At 44.1% G+C, this 26,046-nt stretch overlaps 1 protein-coding gene across 2 annotated transcripts in view; it reads right to left on the bottom strand.

Annotated features, from left to right (window-relative positions):
• Nucleotides 1-26,046, bottom strand: part of PRKAR2A (protein kinase cAMP-dependent type II regulatory subunit alpha) — a 73,117-nt gene that overhangs the window by 31,534 nt on the left and 15,537 nt on the right. Inside the window, exons 2-5 of one of the 2 annotated variants that reach the window (XM_002713397.4) lie at nucleotides 21,793-21,828; nucleotides 8,974-9,026; nucleotides 6,313-6,396; nucleotides 1,004-1,110 (exon numbers count right to left, since the gene is read on the bottom strand). In XM_002713397.4, the coding sequence (XP_002713443.2) occupies nucleotides 1,004-1,110; nucleotides 6,313-6,396; nucleotides 8,974-9,026; nucleotides 21,793-21,828 (280 nt within the window). The remainder of the gene's footprint in view (nucleotides 1-1,003; nucleotides 1,111-6,312; nucleotides 6,397-8,973; nucleotides 9,027-21,792; nucleotides 21,829-26,046) is intronic. The other variant, XM_051852472.2, reaches the window with a different exon arrangement.

Genomic DNA, 26,046 nt, shown 5'->3' with positions numbered 1-26,046 from the left:
GACAAGGCAAATGTAGAAAAACATGAACCTGGGTTTATGGGAATTTTTAGTTTTGTTTGTTTGTTTGTTTGTTTATTTCAAAGTGTGACTGACAGTTGGAGGGCAGAGAGAGAAACCTCCCAAAGAACTGGTTTATTTCCCAAATGACCCCAGGGTTTGGCCAGGCCAAAGCCAGGAGTCTAGAAGTCCTTCTGGGTGGATGGCAGGGAGTAAAGTACTTGGGCCATCATCTACGGCTGCCCTAGGCACAGTAAGAGGAAACTGGAAATGAAGTGGAGTAACTGGGACTTGAACCAGCACTCTGATATGGGATGGGGTAAAATGGGAATTTTCTGAACAATCTGCACAACTCTTCTGTAACTCTGAAATTACTTCAAAAGAAAATAAATTTTAAAAAATTACTGGATGCTATTGGGTAAGGCAACATTCTATGGATTTTAAACTTTGGTGAGATGGAATACAGTCACACCCTTTCCTCCATACCCAACCCTGTCCCCCAGAACATTACAAGCTAAGAGGCTAAGATACAGTAAGATAAACAGGTCAAACTCAAATACTTAATTTCTCCCAGTGAGGTTTATACTTGGAACAGATACAGAGGAGGCAGAAGAATGGAGGTCGGGGCAGTGTATCTGTGTGTAAAATCAGATGGAAATTCAAAGACCCAAATGATACTGTAGTGAACCATGGCTATTCAGGTAATCAACTTACTAGAATACTGGCAAATGACATGTTTACAAAGCACATCCTGCATCCTTCATCTAAACTGTAAAGGAGACCTGCTATCATAAATACCCCCTCCCTTCCCTCAAATATGGACTGTACTGAGGACTCAGGACAGCACCAGATGGAGAAACAACCATAGAGTCTCACAGGGATCTGGGGAGCTTGTTCACCCGGCTCTCAACCTCCCGGCACTGAACATAGCATGGGGTAAAGTGTCTGCCCTCAATCCTGAATTCGATTAAGAGCGACCTCACAGTTGAAAACCCTCATTTCCTACCTTTCTATGACATAAAAGTTGTCTCCATCATCTCCTTGATCAATGACATGTTCATCAACTTTGACTATCCTTTCAAACATGGCATCAAGAACTTGAGAAAGCTGTTCCTGTAGGGTACATACAAGAGGAAAAGGTGGCTTTCACATTTGCTGAAAACAACAATGGCCATTCTTCTATCCATTTGTATAACAGCAGTTCCCACACCAGACTGTTCCCTACATCTAAGCAGAAACTTCAGTGCTGTATAAAATAAATGCTTTCTTGGGTCAGCACAGCCATGTACTTTGGCACAATTGTCAAGTTTTCTGAGGTGATGTCGTTCTGAAAAAACTGTTCATTTTTTTAAAATTTAGGATTTATGTACTTTATTTCAAAGGCAGAGTTACAGAGAGAGAGAGAGAGAGAGAGAGAGAGAGAGAGAGAGAGAGAGAGAGAGAGAGGTATAAACACAGAAAAGGAGATCTTCCATCCACTGGTTCACTCCCCAGACGGCCACAACAGCCAGGGCTGGGCCAGACCAAAGTCAGGAGCTGGTAGCCTCCTCTGGGTCTCCCACATGGTGCAGGGCCCAGGCATTTGGGCCATCTGCTGCTGCTTTCCCAGGGGCATCAGCAGGGAACTGGATCAGAAGTGGAGCAGCTGAACTCGAACCAGCACCCATATGGGATGCCAGCATTGCAGGTGGCAGCCTAACCTACTACACTACACCAAAGAGCTGCCCCCAGCTCTCCACAATTTATGTAAAAATAGGTTATCAAAGTCATAGTCCCCATTTTCCCTGCCATACCCACATGACTATTATCTGCCTTGATGGCTCCTTTACATCATGTGTAAAGCCATGTGCTACCACATTCCTATTGGTATTGACTTCCAGGATCATGAAATCAAAAAGGCTGGGATAAGAGCCAGCATTGTGGTTAGACTGAGTTAGACTGCCTCATACAATGCCAGCATCCCCTGAGTGCCAGTTGGAGTCCAGCTTCCTGTTAATGTTTGTGGGAAGGAAGGCAGCAGAAGACGGCACAAGTCTTCTTGTGGGCCTCTACCACTACTTGGGAGAACAGGATGGAGTTACTGGTTCTTGGTTCCAGTCAGGCCCAGATTTGGCTGTTGCATTCATTTGGGGAGTGAACCACTGAATGGAAACTGTGTATGTGCGTGTGCGTGTGTGTGTGTGTGTGTGTGTGTGTCTCACACACAGAGGGGAAAAAAAAAGAAAAAACCTAAAATAAATAAATAGCGGCTGGCACCATGACATAGCAGGTGAGCTCCTGCAAAGCCAGCATCCCATATGGGTGCTAGTTCAAGTTCTGGCTGTTCTACATTTTTTTTTTTAAGATTTATTTATTTATTTGAAAGTCAGAGTTACACAGAGAGAAGAGAGGCAGAGAGAGAGAGAAGTCTTCCATCCAATGGCTCACTCTCCAATTGGCAGCAACAGCCTTAGCTATGCCAATCCAAAGCCAGGATGCAGGAACTTCTTCAGGGTCTCCCACACGGGTGCAGGGGCACAAGGACTTGGGCCATCTTCCACTGCTTTCCCAGGCCATTGCAGAGAGCTGGATCAGAAATGGAGCAGCTGGGTTTCGAACCGGCGCCCATATGGGATGCTGGCACTTCAGGCCAGGGGTTGACCCGCTGTGCCACAGCACTGGCCCCCACATTTTTTTTTAAGATTTATTTATTTATATAAAAAGGAAGAGTTACAGAGAAGGGGGAAAAGGGGGGGCAGAGACAGAAATCTTCTATCTGCTGGTTCATTCCCCAAATGGCCACAATGGCTGGAACCAGTCCAGTCTAAAGCCAGGAGCCAAGAGCTTCTTCCGGTCTCCAACATGGGTGCAGGGACCCAAATACTTGGGCCATCTTCTGCTGTTTTCCCAGGAGCATTAGCAGGGAGCTGGATGGGAAGTGAAGCAGCCAGAACTTGAACTGGCACACACATGGAATGCGGGTACCACAGGCGTGGCTTTACCTGCTAAACCACAGTACTGCCCCCTGCTCCACTTCTAATCCAACTGCCTGCTAATGATATGGGAAAACCAGTGAAAGATGGCCCAAGTGCTTGGGTCCCTACCACCCTAATGGGAGACCTAGAGGAAGCTCCTGGCTCTTGGCTTCAGCTTGGTCCAGTCCTGGCCATTGCAGCCATCTGGGGAGTGAACCAGCAGACAGAAGATCTTTCTCTGTGTCTCTCCCTCTCTCTGTAACTCTTTTATAAATAAATCTCAAAAAAAAAAAAATGTTTTACTGGAACATAGCTATACTGTTTCATTTATGTATTATCTAAGGCTATTTTTCTGCAACAGAGGTAAAAATTAGTTAATTACAACTGAAGTATTTACTATCTGATTCCTTAAACCTGCTGACCTGCTTTGCTGAGAGATGAGTAGATGCAATATGAAAGACCAGTAAAGTATTAATATCATAATCAGGGCAACAGATAATCAAGTTACTTTAAAATTCTTCCAACTTTGCTATATATTTGAATAACTTTAGGATAAAATTATAGAAAAATGTAATTTAAATCTGAAAATCTGGGGCCGGTGCTGTGGTGTAGCGGGTAAGGCCTCTGCCTACAGTGCCAGCATTCCATGTGGGCACCGGTTCAAGTCCCAGCTGTTCCACTTCCAATGCAGCTCTCTGTTGTGGCCTCAGAAAGCAGTGGAAGATGGCCCAGGTCCTTGGGCCCCTGCACCCATGTGGGAGACCTGGAAGAAGCTTCTGGCTCCTGGCTTCGGATCAGCACAGCTCCAGCCATTGCGGCAAATTAGGGCGTGAACCAGCAGATAGTAGACCTCTCTCTCTCTCTCTGTCTACCTCTCCTTCTCTCTGTGTAACTCTATCAAAAAAACAAATAAATCTTTTAAAAAATGAGAATTCAATCATAATTTTAACACTAAAATTTTAAAACAGAAATGAGTGTCTGAAACAGCAATTAAGACCACTTGGGGGGCTGGTGCCGTGGTGTAATGGGCTAAGCCTCCACCTGTGGCGCCAGAATCTCTTATGGGTGCCAATTTAAGGCCCAGCTGCTCCTCTTCCAATCCAGTTCTCTGCTATGGCCTGGGAAAGCAACAGAAGATGGCCCAAGTGCTTGGGCCCCAGCACCCGTGTGGGAGACCCAGAAGAAGCTCCTAGTTCCTGGCTTCAGATCGGCTCAGCTCCAGCCATTGTGGCTATCTAAGGAGTGAACCAGTAGATAGAAGACCTTTCTCTCTGTCTCTCCTTCTCTCTGTAACTCTGCCTCTGAAATAAATAAATAAATAAAATCTTTTAAAAAGAATAAAGACTACTTGGGATGACTGCATCCTACATTGGAGTACCTGAGTTCCAGTCCTGGCTCCACTTTCAATTCCAGTTTCCTAATGTGCACCCTGGGAGACAGCAGGTATTGGCTCAAGTATTTGGGTTCATGCCACCCACATCACAGACCCAGATGGAATTCTGGGCTCCTGGCTTTGGCCTAGCTATTGTAGGTATTTAGGGAGTATACCAGTTAGAAGATCCATTGTGCCCCCAACTTTCAAAAAAAAGGTGTCCTACACAGGAGGATACTGAAAAGCAGTCGCAGCGGGTTAACGTCCTGGCCTGAAGTGTTGGCATCCCATATGGGTGCTGGTTCGAGATCCAGTTGCTCCACTTCCGATCCAGCTCTCTGCTATGGCCTGATAAAGCAGCAGAGGCCCAAGTCCTTGGGCCCCTGCACCCATGTGGGAGACCCGGAAGAAGTTCCTGGCTCCTGGCTTCGGATCGGCGCAGCTCCAGCCACTGCGGTTGATTGGGGAGTGAACCATCGGATGGAAGACCTCTCTCTCTCTCTCTCTCTCTCTGCCTCTCCTCTCTTCTGTGTAACTCTGACTTGCAAGTAAAAAAATAAATCTTTTTTTTTTTAAATAAAAGCAGTCATGAGAGGTGACATTTCCAATATGTAACTGATGTCCAGAGAACTACACATCAGCATTTTCAGAGAAATCAATCTCAATTTTAAAATTTCATTTATTTGAGAGGCAGAAAGAAAGAGAGGTTCACCCCTCAAATGTCTGCAACAGCCAGGGACAAGCCAGGCTAAAGCCAAGAGCCCAGAACTATCCAGGTCTCCTATACTAAGTGGCAGGGATCCAACCATTTGAACCATCTTCTGCTTTTCAGGGTGTGCGTTAGCAGGAAGCTAGAATCAGGAGCAGAGCTTGCGTCTGAACCCAGGTACTCTGATAAGGGATGCAGGTGTCCCAAGTGGTGTCTTTTTTTTTTTCTTTTTTTTTGACAGGCAGAGTGGACAGTGAGAGAGAGAGAAACAGAGAGAAAGGTCTTCCTTTGCGGTTGGTTCATCCTCCAATGGCCGGCGGCCGGCGCGCTGCGGCCAGCGCACTGCGCCGATCCGATGGCAGGAGCCCTGGTCTCCCATGGGGTGCAGGGCCCAAGCACTTGGGCCATCCTCCACTGCACTCCCTGGCCACAGCAGAGAGCTGGCCTGGAAGAGGGGCAACCAGGACAGAATCTGGCGCCCCGACCGGGACTAGAACCCGGTGTGCCGGCGCCGCAAGGCGGAGGATTAGCCTAGTGAGCCGCGGCACCGGCCCCAAGTGGTGTCTTAATCACTATGCCAAAATCCCACACTGAAATCAATCTCTTTGCAGCATAAATTCAGACCTTCCAAACTAAGCAAGGGTAATGCAAACTTGAAACCACATGTCTTCAGACCACCAATACTGTCTGAGAAGAAACACCAAAGCAGTTTGGAATAATACTAAACAAGCATCTGAAAGATCACATCTGGGTTATGGTGGTCAGCACAACAAAAATATTAATAAGTAAGATGAATATAAAGTTATGCCTGAGGCTGACTGTTGTGGTACAGCAAGTTAAGCCACAGCCTGCAATGCCAGTATCCCATAGGAGAGCCAGTTCAAGTTCCAGCTGCTCCACTTCTGATCCGGTTCCCTGCTAATGTGCCTGGGAAAATAGCAGAAGATGGCCCAAGTGCTTGACCCTTTGCCACCCACATGGGAGACCTGGATGGAGTTCTAGGCTCCTGGCTTCTGCCTGGTCCAGACCCAGCCATTGCAGTCATTTGGGGAATGAAGGGTCCCTCCCTCCCTCTCTCTCTCTCCCCCTCCTTCCTCCCTTCCCTCCCTCCTTCTGTGTAACTCTGCCTTTCAAATAAAAAATAAATCTTAAAAAACAGATCAAGTCTTAGGACTCATATAATTGTGGTGAAGACACTGAAAACTATTTAAATTACAAAAGGGAAAAAGCTAAAAGACCACCACCACCACAACAACAACAATACTTTGGATCAACGTTACCTGATCAAGATTTTTGAAAAGGAGAATATCTTTGCAAGATTCCTGAAGTCTGCATCTCTGTTCATCAGTTTTAGGATGAATCACCTGTCAATCCAAATAAAGCCAGGGAAATGACTAATTACATTTAAAAATCATACACTTTTAAAAATTGGTATAATTATTTCTCCTAAAAAGAATTGAGAGTATGTTGTCTATAATTTTATTTCTATACAAAACAGAATACTGAAGTGCAGGGCATCGACCCTAGAGCCTTGTGGTTATGGGGCTGGCAGCAAGTCAGCTGTGCCCTGGGAGCCTCAGGGTCCTCATCCATGTGGCCGAGAGGTATAAATTTGTTCATTCCACAAATACTGAGCACCTATTTAGTGCCAGATACTATCCTCTGGGGAAACATAGAAAAAAATATGTGCTACCACAGTCAGAAAATATATACAATTTGTTAGTAATAAGGCTAAGAAGAAATACAAAACAGGCACGGAAGATCAGAAGCATGGGAAAGTGTGTGTAAGTATGGCCAGGTAGCGTCTCATTCCAAGGTGACATCTGCATAAAGATCTCAAGAAAGGAGTAGAACTTGAGAAAATGGGTTGTGTGGATCTCTGCACCAAGAGTACCGCAGAGAGAGAGCAGCAAGCGAAAACAAGGCTTTGTGGTAGAGCCATGGATGCAAGTTTGGAAAATAGCCAGGAGGCAGGTATAGTTGTTGTAGAGTGAAAGGGAAAGTCAGGAGGAGACCAGGTTGGAAGAAGATACTTAAATCACAGAGGGTTCATTGCAGGTCACAGAAGAGCTAGAACTTTCTCTAGTAAAATGGGGGCAACTTGAAGGCTCTGAGAAAAAGATCGAACCAATGTTCTACAGGATCACACTGGTTGCTAAGTGAAGAAGACCCTGGAGGAAGGAAAGAATGGAAGCCAAGTAACTACAGCAAATGTCTCAGCGCAAGATGGCAGTGGTCTGAACCCGGGTGGTAGCCATGGAGGTACTGAAAAGCAGCAAAAATCTTGATATGTTTTGAAGATAGAGCTTAAGGGATTTACTGAAAGATTGGATATGGGTATGAAAACATCCGGTTCCCTGCTAATGTGGCTGGAAAAATAGCAGAAGATGGCCCAAATGCTTGGGCCTTTGGCACCCACACGGGAGACCTGGATGGATTTCTAGGCTCCTGGCTTCAGCCTGGTCCAGACCCAGCCATTGAGAGGAGCTGAGAGTGACCCTTAAAGTTTTGGGTCTGAGCAACTGCAATGATGGAGCTTCTAGGAATTAAGTGAGGAAGCCTGGGTAGAGAAAAATATTTAAAGGGAAAAAATCAGGAATTCCTGTTAAGTGTGAGTTACCTACCTACACCTAAGTGGAGATAGATGCTAAGTAAACAATAACTATACAAGCTACAGGTTGGTATCAATAACATTATTATTAGCAGCAGTAACAGCAGCATCTAAAATTAGAGTCTTTGTATGGATTAAAAGTTAATACACAGGGGCCAGCATTGTGGCATAGCAGTAAGGCCACTGCCTGCAGCGCCGGCATCCCATATGGGCACCGATTCAAGTCCTGGCTGCTCCACTTCCGATCTAGCTCTCTGCTATGGCCTAGGAAAACAGCAGAAGATGGCTCAAGTGTTTGGGCCTGTGCTCCCAAGTGTGAAACCCAAAAGAAGCTCCTGGCTTTGGATCAGCTCATTTCTGCCCATTGCAGCCATTTGGGGAGTGAACCAGAGGAGAGAAGACCTCTCACCCCCCCCCACTCTGTCTGTAACTCGGCCTCTCAAATAAATAAATCAATCTTTAAAAAATTGTTACTTCTATAAGTATCATTATAGATATTTATGAAACAAAAGAGAAATAGCTATTGCCCAACAGTAATGTTATAATTGAGACTTATCAAGATCCTTCCCAAGCATTATATCCATCCTAAGGGTACACTATTTCACCAGAAAAAAGATAGCAAAAATGTTAAGTATTTTAAATCCATGATATTAACTCAAGAAAAAACTGTTCTAAAAGTCATCAAAAATTTTTAAATATCCAAAATAAAAAAATTTAAATCTCTACATCTGTTATATCCACAAATGGTAGCACATAATCATTAGACTGCTTCAGAAATTTTTCATAGGTTACCTGTTTTAAGGTATATACAACAGATCATTATAGTGTAACATCAATCTTAAAAATGATAGCTCATATTTTCTTTGATAAAAGTAATTTATGAACCACATACAAACATATTTCATGCCATTAAATCCAGTCCAAATCATTTAATGGCCACGGATTTTCTTAATTTAGCTTCTCATACTCCTCCTCTATTTTGAGTAGTAACATCTGAATTACTCAAATGTTTCCTTCCTTCAGCATTCTAACACTGCAGTGACCTCCACTTGTACATCCTTAGGAAGGATGCATCTATCTGTTAGGAATGAATTCTCTCTAAGGTAACTGCTGAGTCAGCTGGAATGACTACACTTTAAGGCTTCTGGCAGCTACAGCAAGGCAGCCTTTCTTACCATACTCCTTTAAATCTATTAGACCAAAAAAATGGCAACTTGCTGAGATTTTAATTTGCATGTAATTATCAGCACGATTAGATTTTGATATGTAGAGGAGGGGAGTCAGTGAGAAATATAACAATTCTACCCAATATCTTCGCTTTAGTTCTTACCCTTGGGTCAGTATCTTCTTCCTCCTCATCAGGGTTATAGGCCTCGGCACAGACTAGTGAAGAAAAAAAATGAAGATGAACTGAACAGACGTGTGGCTTTAGGTAAAACAGAACATAAACAATTTCCTTTTCTTTACTATCTTCTAAAGCTGCAAAATCTTTTAAAACTCTTCCTTCCAACTAGTAAATATAGTAACTATCTAACAGTGTCAGGCATTCTCTTAGATGCTAAAGTCAAGATTTCTAGAGACTGGTGGTCCCAAATAGGAGACAATGTGAAAAATATCATCTACTAAATCCTATAGTAATGGTAACTACAGGCAAGGAACTATTGTCTCTGCTGAGTTATCAGGCTGGTAAAAAATCATGAAGTACCAAATATACAATATAAACACAGAGCTAGGGAGGTACTTACCAAAATAACTAATTAAGTCAAAGTCATCACATACAACTTAAAAACAAGAATGAATGTTGGGGCTGATGCTGTGGCCTAGTGGGTAAAGCCACCACCTGTAGTGTCTGCATCCCATAGTGGCATGGGTTTAAGTCCCAGCTGCTCCAGTTCCAATCCAGCTCCCTGCTGGTATGCCTGGGAAAGCAGCAGAGGACAGCCCAGTACTTGAGCCTCTGTACCCACGCGGGAGACCCAGAGGAAGCTCCTGGCTCCTGGCTTTGGACTGGTCCAGCTCTGGCTGTTGTGGCCATTTGGGAAATGAACCAGCAGATGGAAGACCAATCTCTCTCTCTCTCTCTGTCTCTTTGCCTTTCAAATAAATAAATAAATAAATATTTTTTTTTTAAAAAAAGGAATGAATTTTATATTTTTATCTTTAGTCAGGCATCGAACCCAGGCACTTTGATGTGGGATGTGGGTTCGGATGTGGCCATCTTAACCACTAGGCTAAATGTCCAACCCAGAATGAATTTAAAACGAATACTATGACCCTACACCCGCATGGGAGATTGGGAAGAAGCACCCGGCTCCTATCTTCGGATCGGCGCAGCGCCGGCCGTAGCGGCCATTTGGGGAGTGAACCAACAGAAGGAAGACCTTTCTCCCTGTCTCTCTCTCACTGTCTATAACTCTACCTGTCAAATAAAAAAAAAAAATACTATGTCAGACTCCATTCAAGTATAATACTATATAATTTAAAGCCAACCTGTTTTATTTGTAGGTATACCTGTGATTATGCCACCTGCCTGTAAGACTTCTCTTTTTCATTGTAATTTAAATATTTAAACCACTAAACATAATATTCATAATTAATTCATTACAACATTATTTATGATTGCAAAGTATTGGAAATGATCCAAATATCCTTTTGAATAATGAAGCCATAAGAAGATTTCCATGAACTAACAGAGACTGAGTTCAACAGAGGAGTGAACAATGGTGAAGGAAAGCATATGTAGTATGCTATCACCTCCATAAGAAAAAATTTCCATGAGAAAGAAGAGCTAAGAATGGCCAAACGGCCCAGCACAGCAGGTTAAGTTGCCCCTTGGAACACTGGCATCATGTATCAGAGCTCTGATTGAGTCCTGCCTGCTCTGCTTCCAATCCAGCTCCCTACGAATGTGCCTGGGGGAGCAGCGGACGATGGCACAAGTACTGGGCCCTGGATGGAGTTCTTGGCCCAGTCCTAGCCATTGTAACATTTAGGGAGTGAACCATTAAAGGGAAAATCTCTCTTTGTCATCATGCCTGCAAATAAATAAAATGAACATTTAAATATGAATATATCTTACTTATTAATTTTTTCAAAAGAAAACCATTTATAAAGGTTCAATCAAGAAGTAATAAATCTGAGGCTGGCATTGTGGTACAGTAGGTTAAGCCACTGCCTGTGATCTTGCCAACCTAAATCCCATCACCAATCCAGGTTAGTATTAGCTATTCTACTTCTGATCCAGCTCCCTGCTAATGTGCCTGGGAAAGCAGAAGATGGATGGCCCACATGGTTGGGCCCCTGCACCCATGTGGGAGATCCGGAAGAAACTCCTGGCTCCTTGGCTTTAGTCAGGTCCAGTTCCAGCCATTTTGACGACTCGTAAGCAAACCAACAAACAGATCACTTTCTCTCTGTCTCTCCCTCACCCTCTGTCACTCAGCCTTTCAAACAAATAAAATAAATATTAAAAAAAAAAAAAAAAAGGGAATTGGGGCCAGCGCTGTGGCAGAACGGGTAAAGCTGCCGCCTTTAGTGCCAGCATCCCATATGGGCGCTGGTTCAAGTCTTGGCTGCTCCATTTTTTTTTTTTTTAAACAGGCAGAGTGGACAGTGAGAGAGAGAGACAGAGAGAAAGGTCTTCCTTTTCCGTTGGTTCACCCTCCAATGGCCGCCGCGGCCAGCACGCTGTGGCCGGCGCACCGCGCTGATCCGAAGCCAGGAGCCAAGTACTTCTCCGGGTCTCCCACTTGGGTGCAGGGCCCAAGGACCTGGGCCATCCTCCACTGCACTCCCGGGCAACAGCAGAGAGCTGGCCTGGAAGAGGGGCAACTGGGACAGAATCCGGCGCCCCGACAGGGACTAGAACCCGGTGTGCTGGCACCGCAGTAGGATTAGCCTAGTGAGCCGCGGCGCCAGCCGGCTGCTCCACTTTCGATCCAGCTCTCTGCTATGGCCTGGGAAAGCAGCAGAAGATGGCACGAGTCCTTGGGATCCTGTACCTGCGTGGGAGATCCAGAAGAAGCTCCTAGCTCCTGGCTTCGAATTGGCACAGAACCGGCCGTTGCAGCCAATTAGGGAATGAACCAGCAGATGGAAGACCTCTCTCTCTACCTTTCCTTCTTTCTCTGTGTAACTCTGACTTTCAAGTAAATAAATAAATCTTTAAAAAAAAAAAAGGGGGGAATTAAACTTTTCTGAGAAAACTTGTGTATGTACGTAGGGATTTCTAAGTTTTTTGCACCAAAATAAACTTATCTTTTAATTTCATTTTCCATGAACCTTTTGAAGTACCTTATATAAAGTATTATATAAGTTTTATATATTTAAGGCAATAAACATTGACAAACCAGTGTTAACATTTCATATATTTAAACAAATTGATAAAGAGGGACCCCAAAACTGAATACAAAGAGAAACAAATAAACTTAACTATTTATCACACTAAACATATAATCACAGAAACAAGAATAATAATTATTTTTAAAGAGATTCATTCATTCATTTGGAGACAGACTGACAGAGACAGGGAGAGACATGAAAGACAGATTTTCCATTCACTGGATCACTCCTCAAACCTGCAATAGCCAGGCCTGGGCTAGGGCAAACTAAGAGCCTCGAACTCTATTCAGATCTCCCACATGGACGGCAGGAACCCAAGTACTTGAGCCATCAACTAATGACTTCCCAGGCACACTAGCAGTAAGTTGGATCGAAAGCAGTGAAGTTAGGAATTATCCAGCATGCTGATATGGGATGTATGAACTCAATCTAAGTCTCCCATGTGAATGGCAGGGACCCAAATAATCGAGTCATTATTTGCTGCCTCCTAGGGTGTACATTAGTAGGAAGCTGAATTGGAAGCAGAATCAGGACTTGACCTCAGGCAGTCCAATATGGCATCTAGGAGTCCCAAGCTGAAGCGTATTGTGCTATGCCACAACACCTGCCCCTAGAAAAATGCACTGAAAAAGAAATCTTCATTTTAGTAAATGGACAGGTACCCGAATATTATACTTTTTCTACTTTTGCATATGTAAGAACATTTTCATTTAAAAAGTTTAAAAAATAAGTCTTCTGAGCTAGAATTTGGCCAGTGCCTGCATGCCATACGAGAGTGCCTGGCTCCACTCCCAATTCTAGCTTCCTGTTATGTACACCTGAGAGGCAACAGGTGATGGCTCAAGTAGTTGAGTCCCTGATATACCAGGAAAGAGGTCCTGGCTTCTGCCCCTAATAAGGGTCTTTGTGAGCATTTGGGAAGTAAACCAGTAGATGGAAACACTTTCTCTCTGCCTCTAAAAAAATAAATAAAATATCTAAAAAAAAATAAGCCAAATGATGAGAATGATAGAAATGACAATCTTGAGCTAGTCTATATGAAGGTGTGCTTGTCCTCAAATTTTGGAAGAATTTTTGCGATTTAGCTCACATTTACATTTTTTTAAAAAAGATTTATTTATTTATTTGAAAGTCAGAGTTATATATAGAGAGAAGGAGAGGCAGAGAGAGTCTTCCATCTATTGGTTCACCCCCTAGTTGGCTGCCAACTGCTGGAGCTGTGCCGATCTGAAGCCAGGAGCCAGGAATGGAAATACATTGATAATCCTCCAGGTCTCCCATGCTGCAGGAGGGGCCCAAGGAGTTGGGTCATCTTCCACTGCTTTCCTAGGCCATAGCAGAGATCTGGATCAGAAGTGGAGCAACTGGAACTCAAACCAGTGCCCATATGAGATGCTGGCACCGCAGTTGGCAGCTTTACCCACTATACCACAGCACCCCCCAACACACATTTACATTTTAAGGCATTAATATAACAGAGGCAGCAAATGTTAATTATAGTCTTTAAGTCTTAAGATGTAGCATTAGGATTTAAACAAAAGCAATCATTTTCAATATGATTATCAATGTATTTCCATTCGTGGAAAAATATGCCTTAATTTTTCAAAACTGGTTTTGAATTTTCTTCCCTTTCCTATTTATTTGTTATAGTATGACACTTAACATGTACTCTACCCTCATAACAAATTTTGTATGTTTTTTTTAAAGATTTATTTACTTGAAAGGTAAGAGTTACAGAAAGAAAGAGAGAGAGAGAGAGAGATATCTTCCATCTCCTGGTTCACTCCCCAAATGGCTGCAACAGCTGGGTCAATCTAAAGCTACGAGCCAGGAGATTGGTCCAGGTCTCCCACATGGGTGGCAGGGGCTCAAGTACTTGGTGTTAGCAAAATGGTGTTGTCTTATCTGAGGCTCCTTCTTTGGCTGTGACCCAGTCACTACTCTGTACAATAAGTTCAGCCTCTTCAGGACCCAGCCTGGCTACTAGGAGTCAGGTGACCATATGGCCAAACAAGCATCAGCTCCACCCCCACCCTACCGGGATTCTCTGCTCCCACTTCTTTACCTCTGCAAAGCTGTAACAAGGCCTGTTTTTCCACACAAGCCCTTTTTTTTTTTTTTCACCCTCTCCCTCCCGCCTATTGGGTTCCCCTAACCCCCCCACCACCGATCCCCGACAATAAATTCTTCCTTTAACTCTGGTATTTGGTGTGTTTTGTGGTGGCCTTTCACTTGGGCCATCTTTTGCTGCTTTTCCCAGGCCATTAGCAAGGAGCTGGATTAAAAGTGGAAGAGTTGGGACTTGAATCAGTTCATCACAGGCAGCAGCTTAACACCATAATACAGTCCCTTCAAAACAAACTTTTAAATCACAAAACAGAAGTTATTCATCATGCAAAACTAAAACTTTATATCTGTTTAATAGCAACTTCCTGGTTTCCCCTCCCATCATACCCTGGCAAACACCACTATACTCTGCTTCTATGAGTCTATCTTTGACACTTCTTATAAGCAGAATCATGCAGTTATCTATCCTTCTGTCACAGCTTATTTCACTCAGTATATTGTCCTTTTATCCTTTTTCAGTTTTTTAACTCTAGACTCACTCCATTACCTTCTTCCTCTGTTCCCATCCAACTTCTCTACTTCTTCCTGATCCTGGTTCCAAATTATTTCCCTCATTTTCTATGTAAAGATCAATTCTGAAGCGCCTGCTTGATTACATCCCTATAGTCCTGCACGTCAGGGACTCAGGGTACAAGTCATCTGCAGAAGCTTCAGCATTTGTGTGAGCAGCTTCAAGAACCATGTTGTATGTTATCAGATGCTCAAGACCTCTTAAAACTCAGGGGCTAGAGGTCGGCGCCGCGGCTCACTAGGCTAATCCTCCGCCTTGCGGCGCCGGCACACCGGGTTCTAGTCCCGGTCGGGGCGCCAGATTCTGTCCCGGTTGCCCCTCTTCCAGGCCAGCTCTCTGCTGTGGCCAGGGAGTGCAGCGGAGGATGGCCCAAGTGCTTGGGCCCTGCACCCCATGGGAGACCAGGATAAATACCTGGCTCCTGCCATCGGATCAGCGCAGCGCGCCAACCGCGGCAGCCATTGGAGGGTGAACCAATGGCAAAGGAAGACCTTTCTCTCTGTCTCACTCTCTCACTGTCCACTCTGCCTGTCGAAAAAAAACAAAAACAAAACAAAACAAAACAAAAAACAACTCAGGGGCTGGCACTATGGCACAGCAGGTTAAGCTGCCACTTATAACACCAGCATCCCATACTGGAGCATCAGTTCAAGTCCTGGTTGCTCCACTTCCAAATCAACTCCCTGCTAATGCACCTGGGAAAGCAGTGGATGATGGCCTAACTGCCTGGGCTCTTGCCACCCACACGGGAGACCCAGACAGAGTTCCAGACTCCTGACTTCAGCCTGGCCCAAGCCCAACTGTTAAAGCCATTTGGGGAGTGAACCAGTAGACAGAATCTCTCCCCCCTCTCTCTCTTTCTGACTCCCTTTCTCTGTAATTCTGCCATTCAAATAAATAAAATATTTTAAAAATTACAACAGCACCATAGGCCCTTGCTTAGGTAATTTGTTTTGCTGCAATTGTCCAGCAGATGTCACTAGTCAGTAATGTGATACCATTCAAAATTACAACAAACATTACCCAGCACAACTCCTTCCATTTTTTTTTTTTAAGATTTATTTATTTATTTATTTGAAAGGCATAGCTACAGAGGAGGAGAAACAGAGACAGAGAGATGGATCTTCCATCTGCTGGTTCAGTCCCCCAAATGGCCACAACGATCAGGGCTAGGCCAGACTGCAGCCAGAAGCCAGAAGCTTCTTCCAGGTCTCCCACATGGGTGGCAGGGGCCCAGAGACTTGTGTTACTTCCATTCTTTCCCAGGCACATTAGCAGGGAGTTGGGAAGGGAAGAGGAACAGCTGGAATATGCCCTGGCAGTCATATGGGATGCTGACACTGCAGGCAGCAGCAAACCTGTTGTGCTACAGGCCCTAGTTTCTTCCAAATTTTAATTGATGCTTCATTCTTCAAGAAACATGTAGGATGAAAAGTACTTGTGAGAGAAACTCCTTAATTTCTACCAAAAAATGAGCACAGATCAAAATCATAGGCCTGAAGCCCTATGTTACCCTGGAGCTCCCATAAAGAGTTGACACAGCTAGGTATATCAGTCAACTGGGGCTAACATGATGAAACACCACAGGTTGGATGGTTTAAACAGCAGAGATTTATTTTCTGCTAGAGGCTGGAAGTCGGAGATCAAGAGACTGGCAGTTTGGGTTTTTCCTAAGGCCTTTGTCCTTGGTTTGCAGACACCTGTATTGTGCTCACATGGCCTCACTCCTAGTGTTTCTGCCTCTTCTCATAAGAACACCAGTCCTATTGGATTAGAGCTCCACCCATAGGATCTTATTTAACCTTCATTATCTCTGCAAAGGACCTATCTCCAAATATAATCACATTGGTAGGGCTTCAATATTTGAATTGAGGGGGACATTGATTTCCACTTTAAGCACTGGTTAGTAATAGTTCAGATGAAGACAGCTATGGATAGAAAAAATACTGCATTCTTAGTATTTTAGTGCATTATAAGCATGTGCAGTGAAAAACACCTGCCATTGAGAAATGAGGGCTTGACACGGCACCAGATTCTCAGTGACAATTCTGACTTAAACAGTCACCACTAAGTCAGAATGCTCAGTGCCTAAACGTGGCATAATGCTAACACAGATTTCTGATCAGTGTGCTTTGAAACTTTACCATATATTTAATAAACAAAAGGTTTTTACTGATGGATGAGGGTTTTTTTTTTTAAGATTGATTTATTTGAAAGACAGAGTTACAAAGAGAGGTAGAGACTGAGAGAGAGAGAGGTCTTCCATCCGCTGGTTCACTCCCCAGATGGCTGCAATGGCTGGAGCTGAGCCCATCCGAAACCAGGAGTCAGGAGCTTCTTCCAGGTCTCCCACATGGGTGCAGGGGCACAAGGACTTGGGCCATCTTCCACTGCTATCCCAGGCCATGGCAGAGAGCTGGACCAGAAGAGGAGCAGCCGGGACTAGAACCAGCCCCCAAATGGGATGCCAGCACTTTAGGCCAAGGCGTTAACCCACTGCACCACAGCGCCGGCCCAAATGAATAAAGTTTTTAAATTAATAGAATAAAAAAATAAATAAAAAAATAAATTAATAGAATCACACTTACATTTCAAACTCAAAGACAACTAACACTAATTTAGGACTATATAAAGAACATTTAATTTGAAGAATTCTATTCAACGTATGTATTCAACTCTATTCAACGTATGTATCACTTGATGTAGAAGGTAAGTAGTTTTCAATCCCAGTGCTTTGCAAGGGAGAACAGCACCAAGGAAGGGAGAACACGTCTGACAATGAGCAAGCCTGGGATCTGAGCTTGGACCCATCCACCCACTCCATCTGCTATTTCTCTGTATTTTTGATCCTTGGTCTCTTCAGTGGTAAGAGGGGAAAACAACACTAGAACCATGTAAATAGTAGAGGTGACATTTAAAACACAGGGCTGAGGCTGGCACTGTGGCATAGCTGCTAAAGCATCCCAATGGGCACCGGTTCAAGACCCGGCTGCTCTACTTCCAATCCAGCTCTCTGCTATGGCCTGGGGAAGCAGCAGAGGATGGCCCAAGTATTTGGGCCCCTGCACCCACATGGGAGACCCAGAAGAAGCTCCTGGCTCCTGGCTTCAGATCGGCCCAGCTCCAGCCAGGCGGCCATTTGGGGAGTGAAGCAGCAGATGGAAAATCTCTCTCTCTCTTTCTCTCTCTCTCTGTAACTCTGCTTTTCGAATAAATAAATAAATCTTTAAAAAACAACAACAATAACACAGGGCTGAGCTCATAAGAGGCGCTAAATAACTGCTAAGCCTCCTGTGCCACTTTATTTTCCAGGTTATTTATCTAATCACCTTGAGTTGTTGAAGTGTCTTCTGCAGTCTTTGACACATTACATATAGTTGGATCTTATCAGGGGACCCATTCCCACTCCCACCCCTTTCCACTTTATTTTACCTTCTTCCTTACAGCTAGAGCAGGTGAGTCCAGTTCACCCCCCTTCAATGCATCCCTCCTGGTACAAGCCAAATGGAAACCATGTTTCCCAACCCTGAATGCAATCTTTGCCTCCCTACAAGAAGTATTTCTTGATTTATTCTTCCTACAATAATCTCTTGCTACTAATTCCTGACTCCTCCCTAACTCACTTCCTTCCTGCCATCCATCCATCTACCTTTTCACCTACCCATATTTACTCATATTGACCTAAGTGTTAACAGTATACCAATGCACAAAAGAGACAAAATTCCCTGTCTTCAGAGAATTTGCACTAATAGCTATCATGGGGCCAGTACTGTGGCACAACAGATAAAGCCACAGCCTGTGGCACCAGCATCCCATACAGGAGCCTATTCAAGCCCCAGCTGCTCCACTTCTGAGCCAGCTCACTGCTAATGGCCTGGGAAACCAGTGGAGGATGGTCCAACTCTTTGGGTCCTGCATCCATGTGGCAGACCCAGAAGAGGCTCCTGGCTCCTGGTTTCAGACTGGCCCAGCTCCAGCCATTACAGCCATTTAGGGAGTGAACCAGCAAATGGAAGACCTTTCTCTCTGTCTCTCCCTCTCACTGTCTGAAACTACATTTCAAATAAATAAATAAAAATCTTAAAAAAAAAAAAAAAACCAACCAGAAGTCAAGGAACAAAAGGGTCAGACATCAGAAGGATCATCTACTATAGGTATGTGGGATAAAAAGGAAGGACTTGGGGATTGTTAGACTAAAACAAGGAGGGGTGATGGTTGGTAGAATATAATGATGGCAAGTTTTAGTTTCAGGGAGGAAGGAAAGGAAATGGTCTGGAAGCAGTAAGGCACAATTCAGACATTCATCACCACTGGTCAGAGTTAGAAAGAAAGTGAAAAAGAAACGAGCTGCTGTTTGAGCAGCAGGCAAGCTTCAACTAGAACAGGAAGATGAAGGCCAAAGGCAGAACAGCCTCAGACTTTAAGACATTTAGTTAAAGACTGGCCAGGAGGATACAAGGAAGGGGCCTGAGAGAGAATGGCAGTGGTTAGGACACAGGCTCCTCTGGGGCACATCATCACCTCAACCGCTGCGAGTTACTGAGCCGCGGCCTCGCCTGCAGGCCCCTCATCTGTGTAAACGGGATTATCACAGCCGGTGCCTCAGAGCATTACCGCGAGGATTACATTCAACAACACAGGACAGGCACTCAGAAGACCTTCACACCGCACAAGTGCATTTCTGAGTCTCCATGCAAAACATGTGACCTGTTATTGCAGTCTATTTTCTTTTTTGTATCATCCCTTTCATTTCTTTGCAAAATTACTTCCACTTAACATCTGAATTATATGAGAATATTTTAAATCCTCCACATTGTAAAATCTAAGGGAAGGGATAATACTAAGCACTTGTTTGGATCCTCTACAAGGTCTAAGGACTGAACAACTCTGATAGAGGATGAAGCAGCAAGAATTAACTCTGTGACCACTGGAGAAGGTGTCACCGTACTCTGTATCTCCCAGATTGATCTGTTCTAAAAGATAAAGGGATAGTATTACCCTTTTGGTACAGGGCTCAAGAGTCTTAAATAAACCTTACTCCCTACCCTATTTCCTCACAGAAAATTGACTCTGCAAATGAGAACACATTCTTTGGTTCCTTTCAAGAGATTCTGGTGTAGAATGTTACTGGCTTTCTGAAAACATAAATGAGCTGATTTTCTCAAAGACAAGGGATTGAGGGACAAAAACGGAGCTTCTAGCCTTATGAGATAACAGGTCATATGACAATTTAAAATCATAAAACTTCCAAAAACATAAACATATGAAAGAATGATGTGAAACATGTTGCTTGCCTAGCAGTTCTGATACATGTTAAAATCCACACTGTACTACCAAAACAACTGTAGACATAAGAAGAGGACATATATGTGTGTGTGTGTGTGTATACATATATATAAAACCAATAAATATTTATCAAGTGTCTGCTAAGGGCCAGTCAGTGTTTGAGGTACCGCTCATATGTTGGGGCTGGCACTGTGGTGTAGTGGGCTAAGCCTCTGCCTGTGGCGCCGGCATCCCTTATGAATGCCAGTTCTATTCCTGGTTACTACTCTTCTGATCCAGCTCTCTGCTATGGCCTGGGAAAGCAACAGAAGATGACCCCCAGTGCTTGGACCCCTACACCCACATGGGAGACCTGGAAGAAGCTCCAGGCTCATGGCTTTTGATCAGCCGTCACAGTCATTTGGAGAGTGAATCAGCAGACGGAAGACCTTTCTCTCTGTCTCTCCCTCTCTCTGTAACTCTACCTCTCAAATAAATAGATAAAATCTTAAAAAAAAAAAAAAATCTTTGTGTTAATACAAAATAGCAAAATCAAAATAAGTATCATGACTAACCAGGAAAATGTTGCATTGAAAATTTCAGAAGGTCAAGAAAGTGTACTCAAATTTATCTTTAAAATAATCCAAACTGGGGCTGGTGCTATGGTGCAGTGGGTTAAAGCCCTAGCCTGCAGCATTGGCATCTGATATGGGTACCGGTTCAAGCCCCAGCTGCTCCATTTCTGATCCAGCTCTCTACTATGGCCTGGAAACACACTAGAATATGGCCCAAGTGCTTGGGCCCCTACCCACATGGGAGACCCAAAAGAAGCTCCTAGCTCCTGGCTTCAGATCAGCCCAGCTCTGGCCATTATAGCCATTTGGGGAGTGAACCAGCAGATAGAAGACCTCCTCTGTCTCTTTCAAATAAATAAAATAAATCTTTTTTTAAAAAAATCTAGACCACAACAGCTAAAAGGGCAAAATATCACCAAAGTAGTTTCATATAAGAAAAACAAACAGATTTCTTATATTTGGAAAGCATTCAACAAAATGAATGCCAAATACAACGATCTGAAGTACTACTTTATGTTCAAATTCTGTATTACTAGGGGAGACATTTGGCAAAATTTTGCTTGGGACACCTGCATCTCAAACCACAGTGCCTGGGTTGAAGTCCTGGTTCTGCTCCCGTCTGAGGCTTCCTACTCATGCATACCCTCGGAGGCAGCAAGTAATGGCTCAAGCAGTTGGGTCTTTGCCATGAACACGGGAGACTCAGATCACATTCCTATGAGGCTGTGGCTTCAGCCTGATACAGTCCTAGCTGATGCAGGCATTTGGGGAGTGAATCGGCAGTTGTCAGGTCTCCACTGTCTGTCTGTGTCTCTCTGCCTTTCAAATAAAATAAATAAATTTAAATTCTACATAACCAAGCTGGTGGTGAATAAAAAGGCCTCTGCAGGGTATCTTTCTACCTGTAACCTAATCTGTAGACTGCCTCTAAGACACTCTAACCAGAGTATGCCACTTCCAGCTCTAAAACTGAGGAATAACCCAAATAGCTCAGAAAAGGTGTATGACAGAAATTAAGGTTAGCATAATTCAGAATTCCAGAAACAGCAGTATGAAAAATATTTTATGAGGTATAATTACAAACATGGCAAAATATTAAGACATAAATGCAAAGAGATATGCTAATTACAGCAATATAAAATACATACAAGCTCATATTTATTTACTCAGCCCTTAAAATGCAAACAGAATGAAGGAAGTAAAGGTAATTTTACTTTTTAGCAAACTGCATTGTAATGACATTAGCTTATCTTTTTTTAAGTGTTAGTTTTATTTAAAATATTCCTATCATAAAATAACATAGCAGTATGTTATAAAAGAGAATGCATACCTGATACTCGTCTATTAAATCTGCTAGGAATCGGAACTGCAAAACAAAAAAGAAGCAACATTTAGTTATCCTTGTCACATACACCCACTTTTACCCTCCTTTTTTATAAATGTCATTGACAGGAGCACCAAGCACCTCAAAATCAAGTGGTAGGGCTGGCACTGTGGAGTAGCAGGTAAAGCTGCTGCTTGCAGTGCCGACATCCCATATGGACGCCGGTTCGAGTCCCAGTTGCTCCACTTCCAATCCAGCTCTCTGCTATGGCCTGGAAAAGCATGAGAAGATGGCCCAAGTCCTTGGGTCCTTTTACCCGCGTGGGAGACTCAGAAGAAAATCATAGCTCCTGGCTTTGGATCAGCCCAGCTCTGGCCATTGCAGCCATCTGGGTAGTGAACCAGTGGATGGAAGACCTCTCTCTCTCTCTGCCTCTCCCTCTCTGTAACTCTGTCTTTAAAATAAATAAATAAATCTTTATAAGTACCGTGTACCACCAGAGTGCCCAAATAAATAAATTTTTAAAAAAATCACATGGTAGATCAGTTCATATACTTCCTTATAATCACAAATACTCATAGTTGTTCAAAATGATCATAAAAAGATAATACAGAAAACAAAATCTCTTAAAAAACAAGCTCTTTAAAAAAAAACATTTAGCCAGCGCCGCGGCTCACTAGGCTAATCCTTCGCCTTGTGGTGCCAGCACACCGGGTTCTAGTCCCGGTCGGAGCGCCGGATTCTGTCCCGGTTGCCCCTCTTCCAGGCCAGCTCTCTGCTGTGGCCAGGGAGTGCAGTGGAGGATGGCCCAAGTGCTTGGGCCCTGCACCCCATGGGAGACCAGGAAAAGTACCTGGCTCCTGCCATCGGATCAGCGCGGTGCGCCGGCCATTGGAGGGTGAACCAATGGCAAAGGAAGACCTTTCTCTCTGATTCTCTCTCTCACTGTCCACTCTGCCTGTCAAAATAAATAAATAAATAAATAAAAGCATTTATTTTATTTATTTGAAAGAGTTACAGAGAGAAGTAGAGAGAGAGAGGTCTTCCACCCACAGGTTCACTCCCCAAATGACCACAATGGCTGGAGCTGAGCTGATCTGAAGCCTGGAGCCAGGAACTTCTTATGGATCTCCCACGCTGGTGACAGGGGCCCAAACACTTGGGCCACCCTCTGCTGCTTTCCCAGGTGCATTAGCAGGGAGCTGGATCGGAAGTAGAGCAGCCAAGACTCAAACCAGCGTCCACATGGGATACCAATGCTGCAGGCCAGGGCTTTAATCTGCTGCACCACAGCACCGGCTCCAAAAACAAGTTCTTTATAACTTCAGTGTATTCAAGGTGGCAATTTTATTTCTGCTCATATCCATATTCTATCTAATTTGCAACATTCTAAATAAGAAGTCCACTGAATTTTTGGTAATGTGATATAGTAGTACTTTCTTTTTAAATATTCCTTAAGCAGATCCCCAGATCTGCTAAATAGCACTTAAATTCAATTTTAAAATAATCAAATGAGTATTACACTAAAATGAAAAATAAACTAGTCATTAAGTTGAACTCCCCCCTCAATATAGGTGGGTTTCCTCCTGCCTACGGTCAATATAACTGAAAAACATACTGTGCATGTGTGTGAGAGAGAGAGTGAGAAAGAGCGTGCAAGCGAGCACATGAATGTGAACTCAAGTCCCCATCTTTAGGTTGGGAAAAAATGAACTATTTTTGTTTTTAAAGATTTATTTTATTTATTTGAAAGGCAGCGTTACAAAGAGGAAGACTGGTGGAGGGGGATAGAGGGAGAGTCTTCCATCCGCTGGTTCATTCCCCAAATGGCTACAATAGCCTGGCTAAGTCAGGCTGAAGCCAGGAGGCTTAAGCCAGGAAGCTAAAATGCCAGGTCTCCCACGCAGTTGCAGGGGCCCAAGCACTTGGGCCATCCTCCACTGCTTTCCCAGGCACATTAGCAGGGAGCTGGATTGTAAGTGGAGCAGCCAGGACCAGAACCAGTGCACATACAGGAAGCCAGCATTGCAGGTACTGGCCATACCCACTATACCACAATGCCAGCCCCCAAAACACACTTTTTTTTTTTTCTTTTCACTATTCACCTATCATCTATGTCTGATGGTTGTCCATCTCACTACTAAACCGTACCATTTGCTTAAAGATTTTTAACCTTCAAAGCCTAATATGATATTTTTAAATTTAAAAACTACACAAAATAAGAAACGAAATCTCTATTGAAACTCAAAATGACAGGGTTAAGAGAACAGTTTTTTTTTGTTTTGTTTTGTTTTGTTTTGAGATTTATTTAGTTATTTACTTGAAAGGCAGAGTTACACAGAGGGAGAGTCAGGCAGAGAGAGAAAGCTTCATTCTGCTGGTTTGTTTCCCTAAATGGCTGCAATATCCAGGTGGAAGCCAGGAGCTTCATCCAGCTCTCCCATGTGGGTGCAGGGGCCCAAGGGCTTGGGCCATCTTCCTCTACTTTCCCAGGCTCATTAGCAGGGAGCTGGATTGGAAGCTGAGCAGCTGAGACTTGAACCAGCACCTGTATGGGATGCCAGTGCTGTAGGTAGTGGTTTAACCCAGTGCACCACAGCACTAGCCCCAAGAGAACTTCTGAATAGCTGAACACATAAGGATTCCAGGAAGGTGAACAGAAACTCATCCATGTGCCAGGAATGGTGATGTTCCCAGATAAATTTTTTAATCTGAATCAGGAGCACATCCAAGACCTAAACCCAGGCAACCAATGTGGGATGAGGACAACCTAAATGACACTTTTTTTTTTCAAGATTTATTTTTATTTATTTGAAAGGCAGAGTTACAGAGAGAGAGAGAGAGAGAGAAAGAGAGAGAGAGAGAGAGAGAGAGAGAGAGAGAGGGAGGTCGTCCATCTGCTGGTTCACTCCCCAAATGGCTGCAATGGCTGGGGCTGGGCCAGGCAGAAGTCAGGAGCCAGGAGCTTCTTCTGGGTCTCTCACATGGGTGTAGGGGCACAAACACATGGGTCATTTTCCACTGATTTCCCAGGCACATTAGCAGGGAGTTGGATGGCAAGTGGAGGAGCTGGGACTTGAACCAATGACCATATGGGATGCAAATGTCACAAGCAGTGACTTTACCTGCTATGCCACAGCGCTGGCCCCACCTTAACTTCTGAGGCAAACACTTGCTCCAATCTACTTTCTTGAAGTTCTCCTTCCCACTGGCTTGTCCAAAATCACATCCACTCATTCTCCTATCTTTCTAGTTGTCTGTTTTCTTTCACTGGCTCTCTCACTGGTGCCATCATGTTGAAAAGCTCCAGGTGGTCTTGGACCATCTCCTCTGCAACCCCTTCATGGCACTCTTTTTCTGCTACTATGCAGCAAAAAAAAAAAAAAAAAAAAAAAAAAAAAAAAAAAAAACCCACCTCCAATTCATTTATATATATATATTTTAATATTATTAATTTATTTGAGAGTCAGAGTTACACAGAGAGAAAAGGAGAGGCAGAGAGAGAGAGAGAGGCCTTCCATACTCTGGTTCACTCCCCAGTTGGCCTCAACGGCCAGAGCTGTGCTGATCTAAAGCCAGGAGCTAGGAGCTTCTACAGGGTCTCCCACGCAGGAGCAGGGGCCCAAGGACCCGGGCCATCTTCTACTGCTTTCCTAGGCCACAGCAGAGAGATGGATCGGAAGTGGAGTAGCTGGGACTTGAACCGGCAACCATATGGGATGCCAGTACTATAGGTGGCGGCTTTACCCACTATGCCACAGTGCCAGCCCCTATATATTCTTTTTTATTATTATTATTTTTATTTTATTTTTGACAGGCAGAGTGGACAGTGAGAGAGAGAGAGAGACAGGGAGAAAGGTCTTCCTTTTGCCATTGGTTCACCCTCCAATGGCCGCTGCAGCTGGCGCGCTGCGGCCGGCGCACTGCGCTGATCCGATGGCAGGAGCCAGCTGCTTCTCCTGGTCTCCCATGGGGTGCAGGGCCCAAGCACTTGGGCCATCCTCCACTGCACTCTCTGGCCACAGCAGAGAGCTGGCCTGGAAGAGGGGCAACCGGGACAGAATCCGGCGCCCTGACCGGGACTAGAACCCGGTGTGCTGGCACCGCAAGGCGGAGGATTAGCCTAGTGAGCCGCGGCGCCGGCCCTATATTCTTAACATGTTCTTGAATCTAGATTTGTATTGCTGGTTACCTCTAGAGATTCGCACTTGAATGGCCAAGGCCCTATCTGTACTAGGCTGGCTTAACACCATTAGCATT

Source organism: Oryctolagus cuniculus, chromosome 10, assembly GCF_964237555.1.
Source record: "Oryctolagus cuniculus chromosome 10, mOryCun1.1, whole genome shotgun sequence".
Taxonomy (NCBI): domain Eukaryota; kingdom Metazoa; phylum Chordata; class Mammalia; order Lagomorpha; family Leporidae; genus Oryctolagus; species Oryctolagus cuniculus.
Note: the sequence above shows the minus strand (reverse complement) of the source record. Positions and strands in the feature narration are given on the sequence as shown.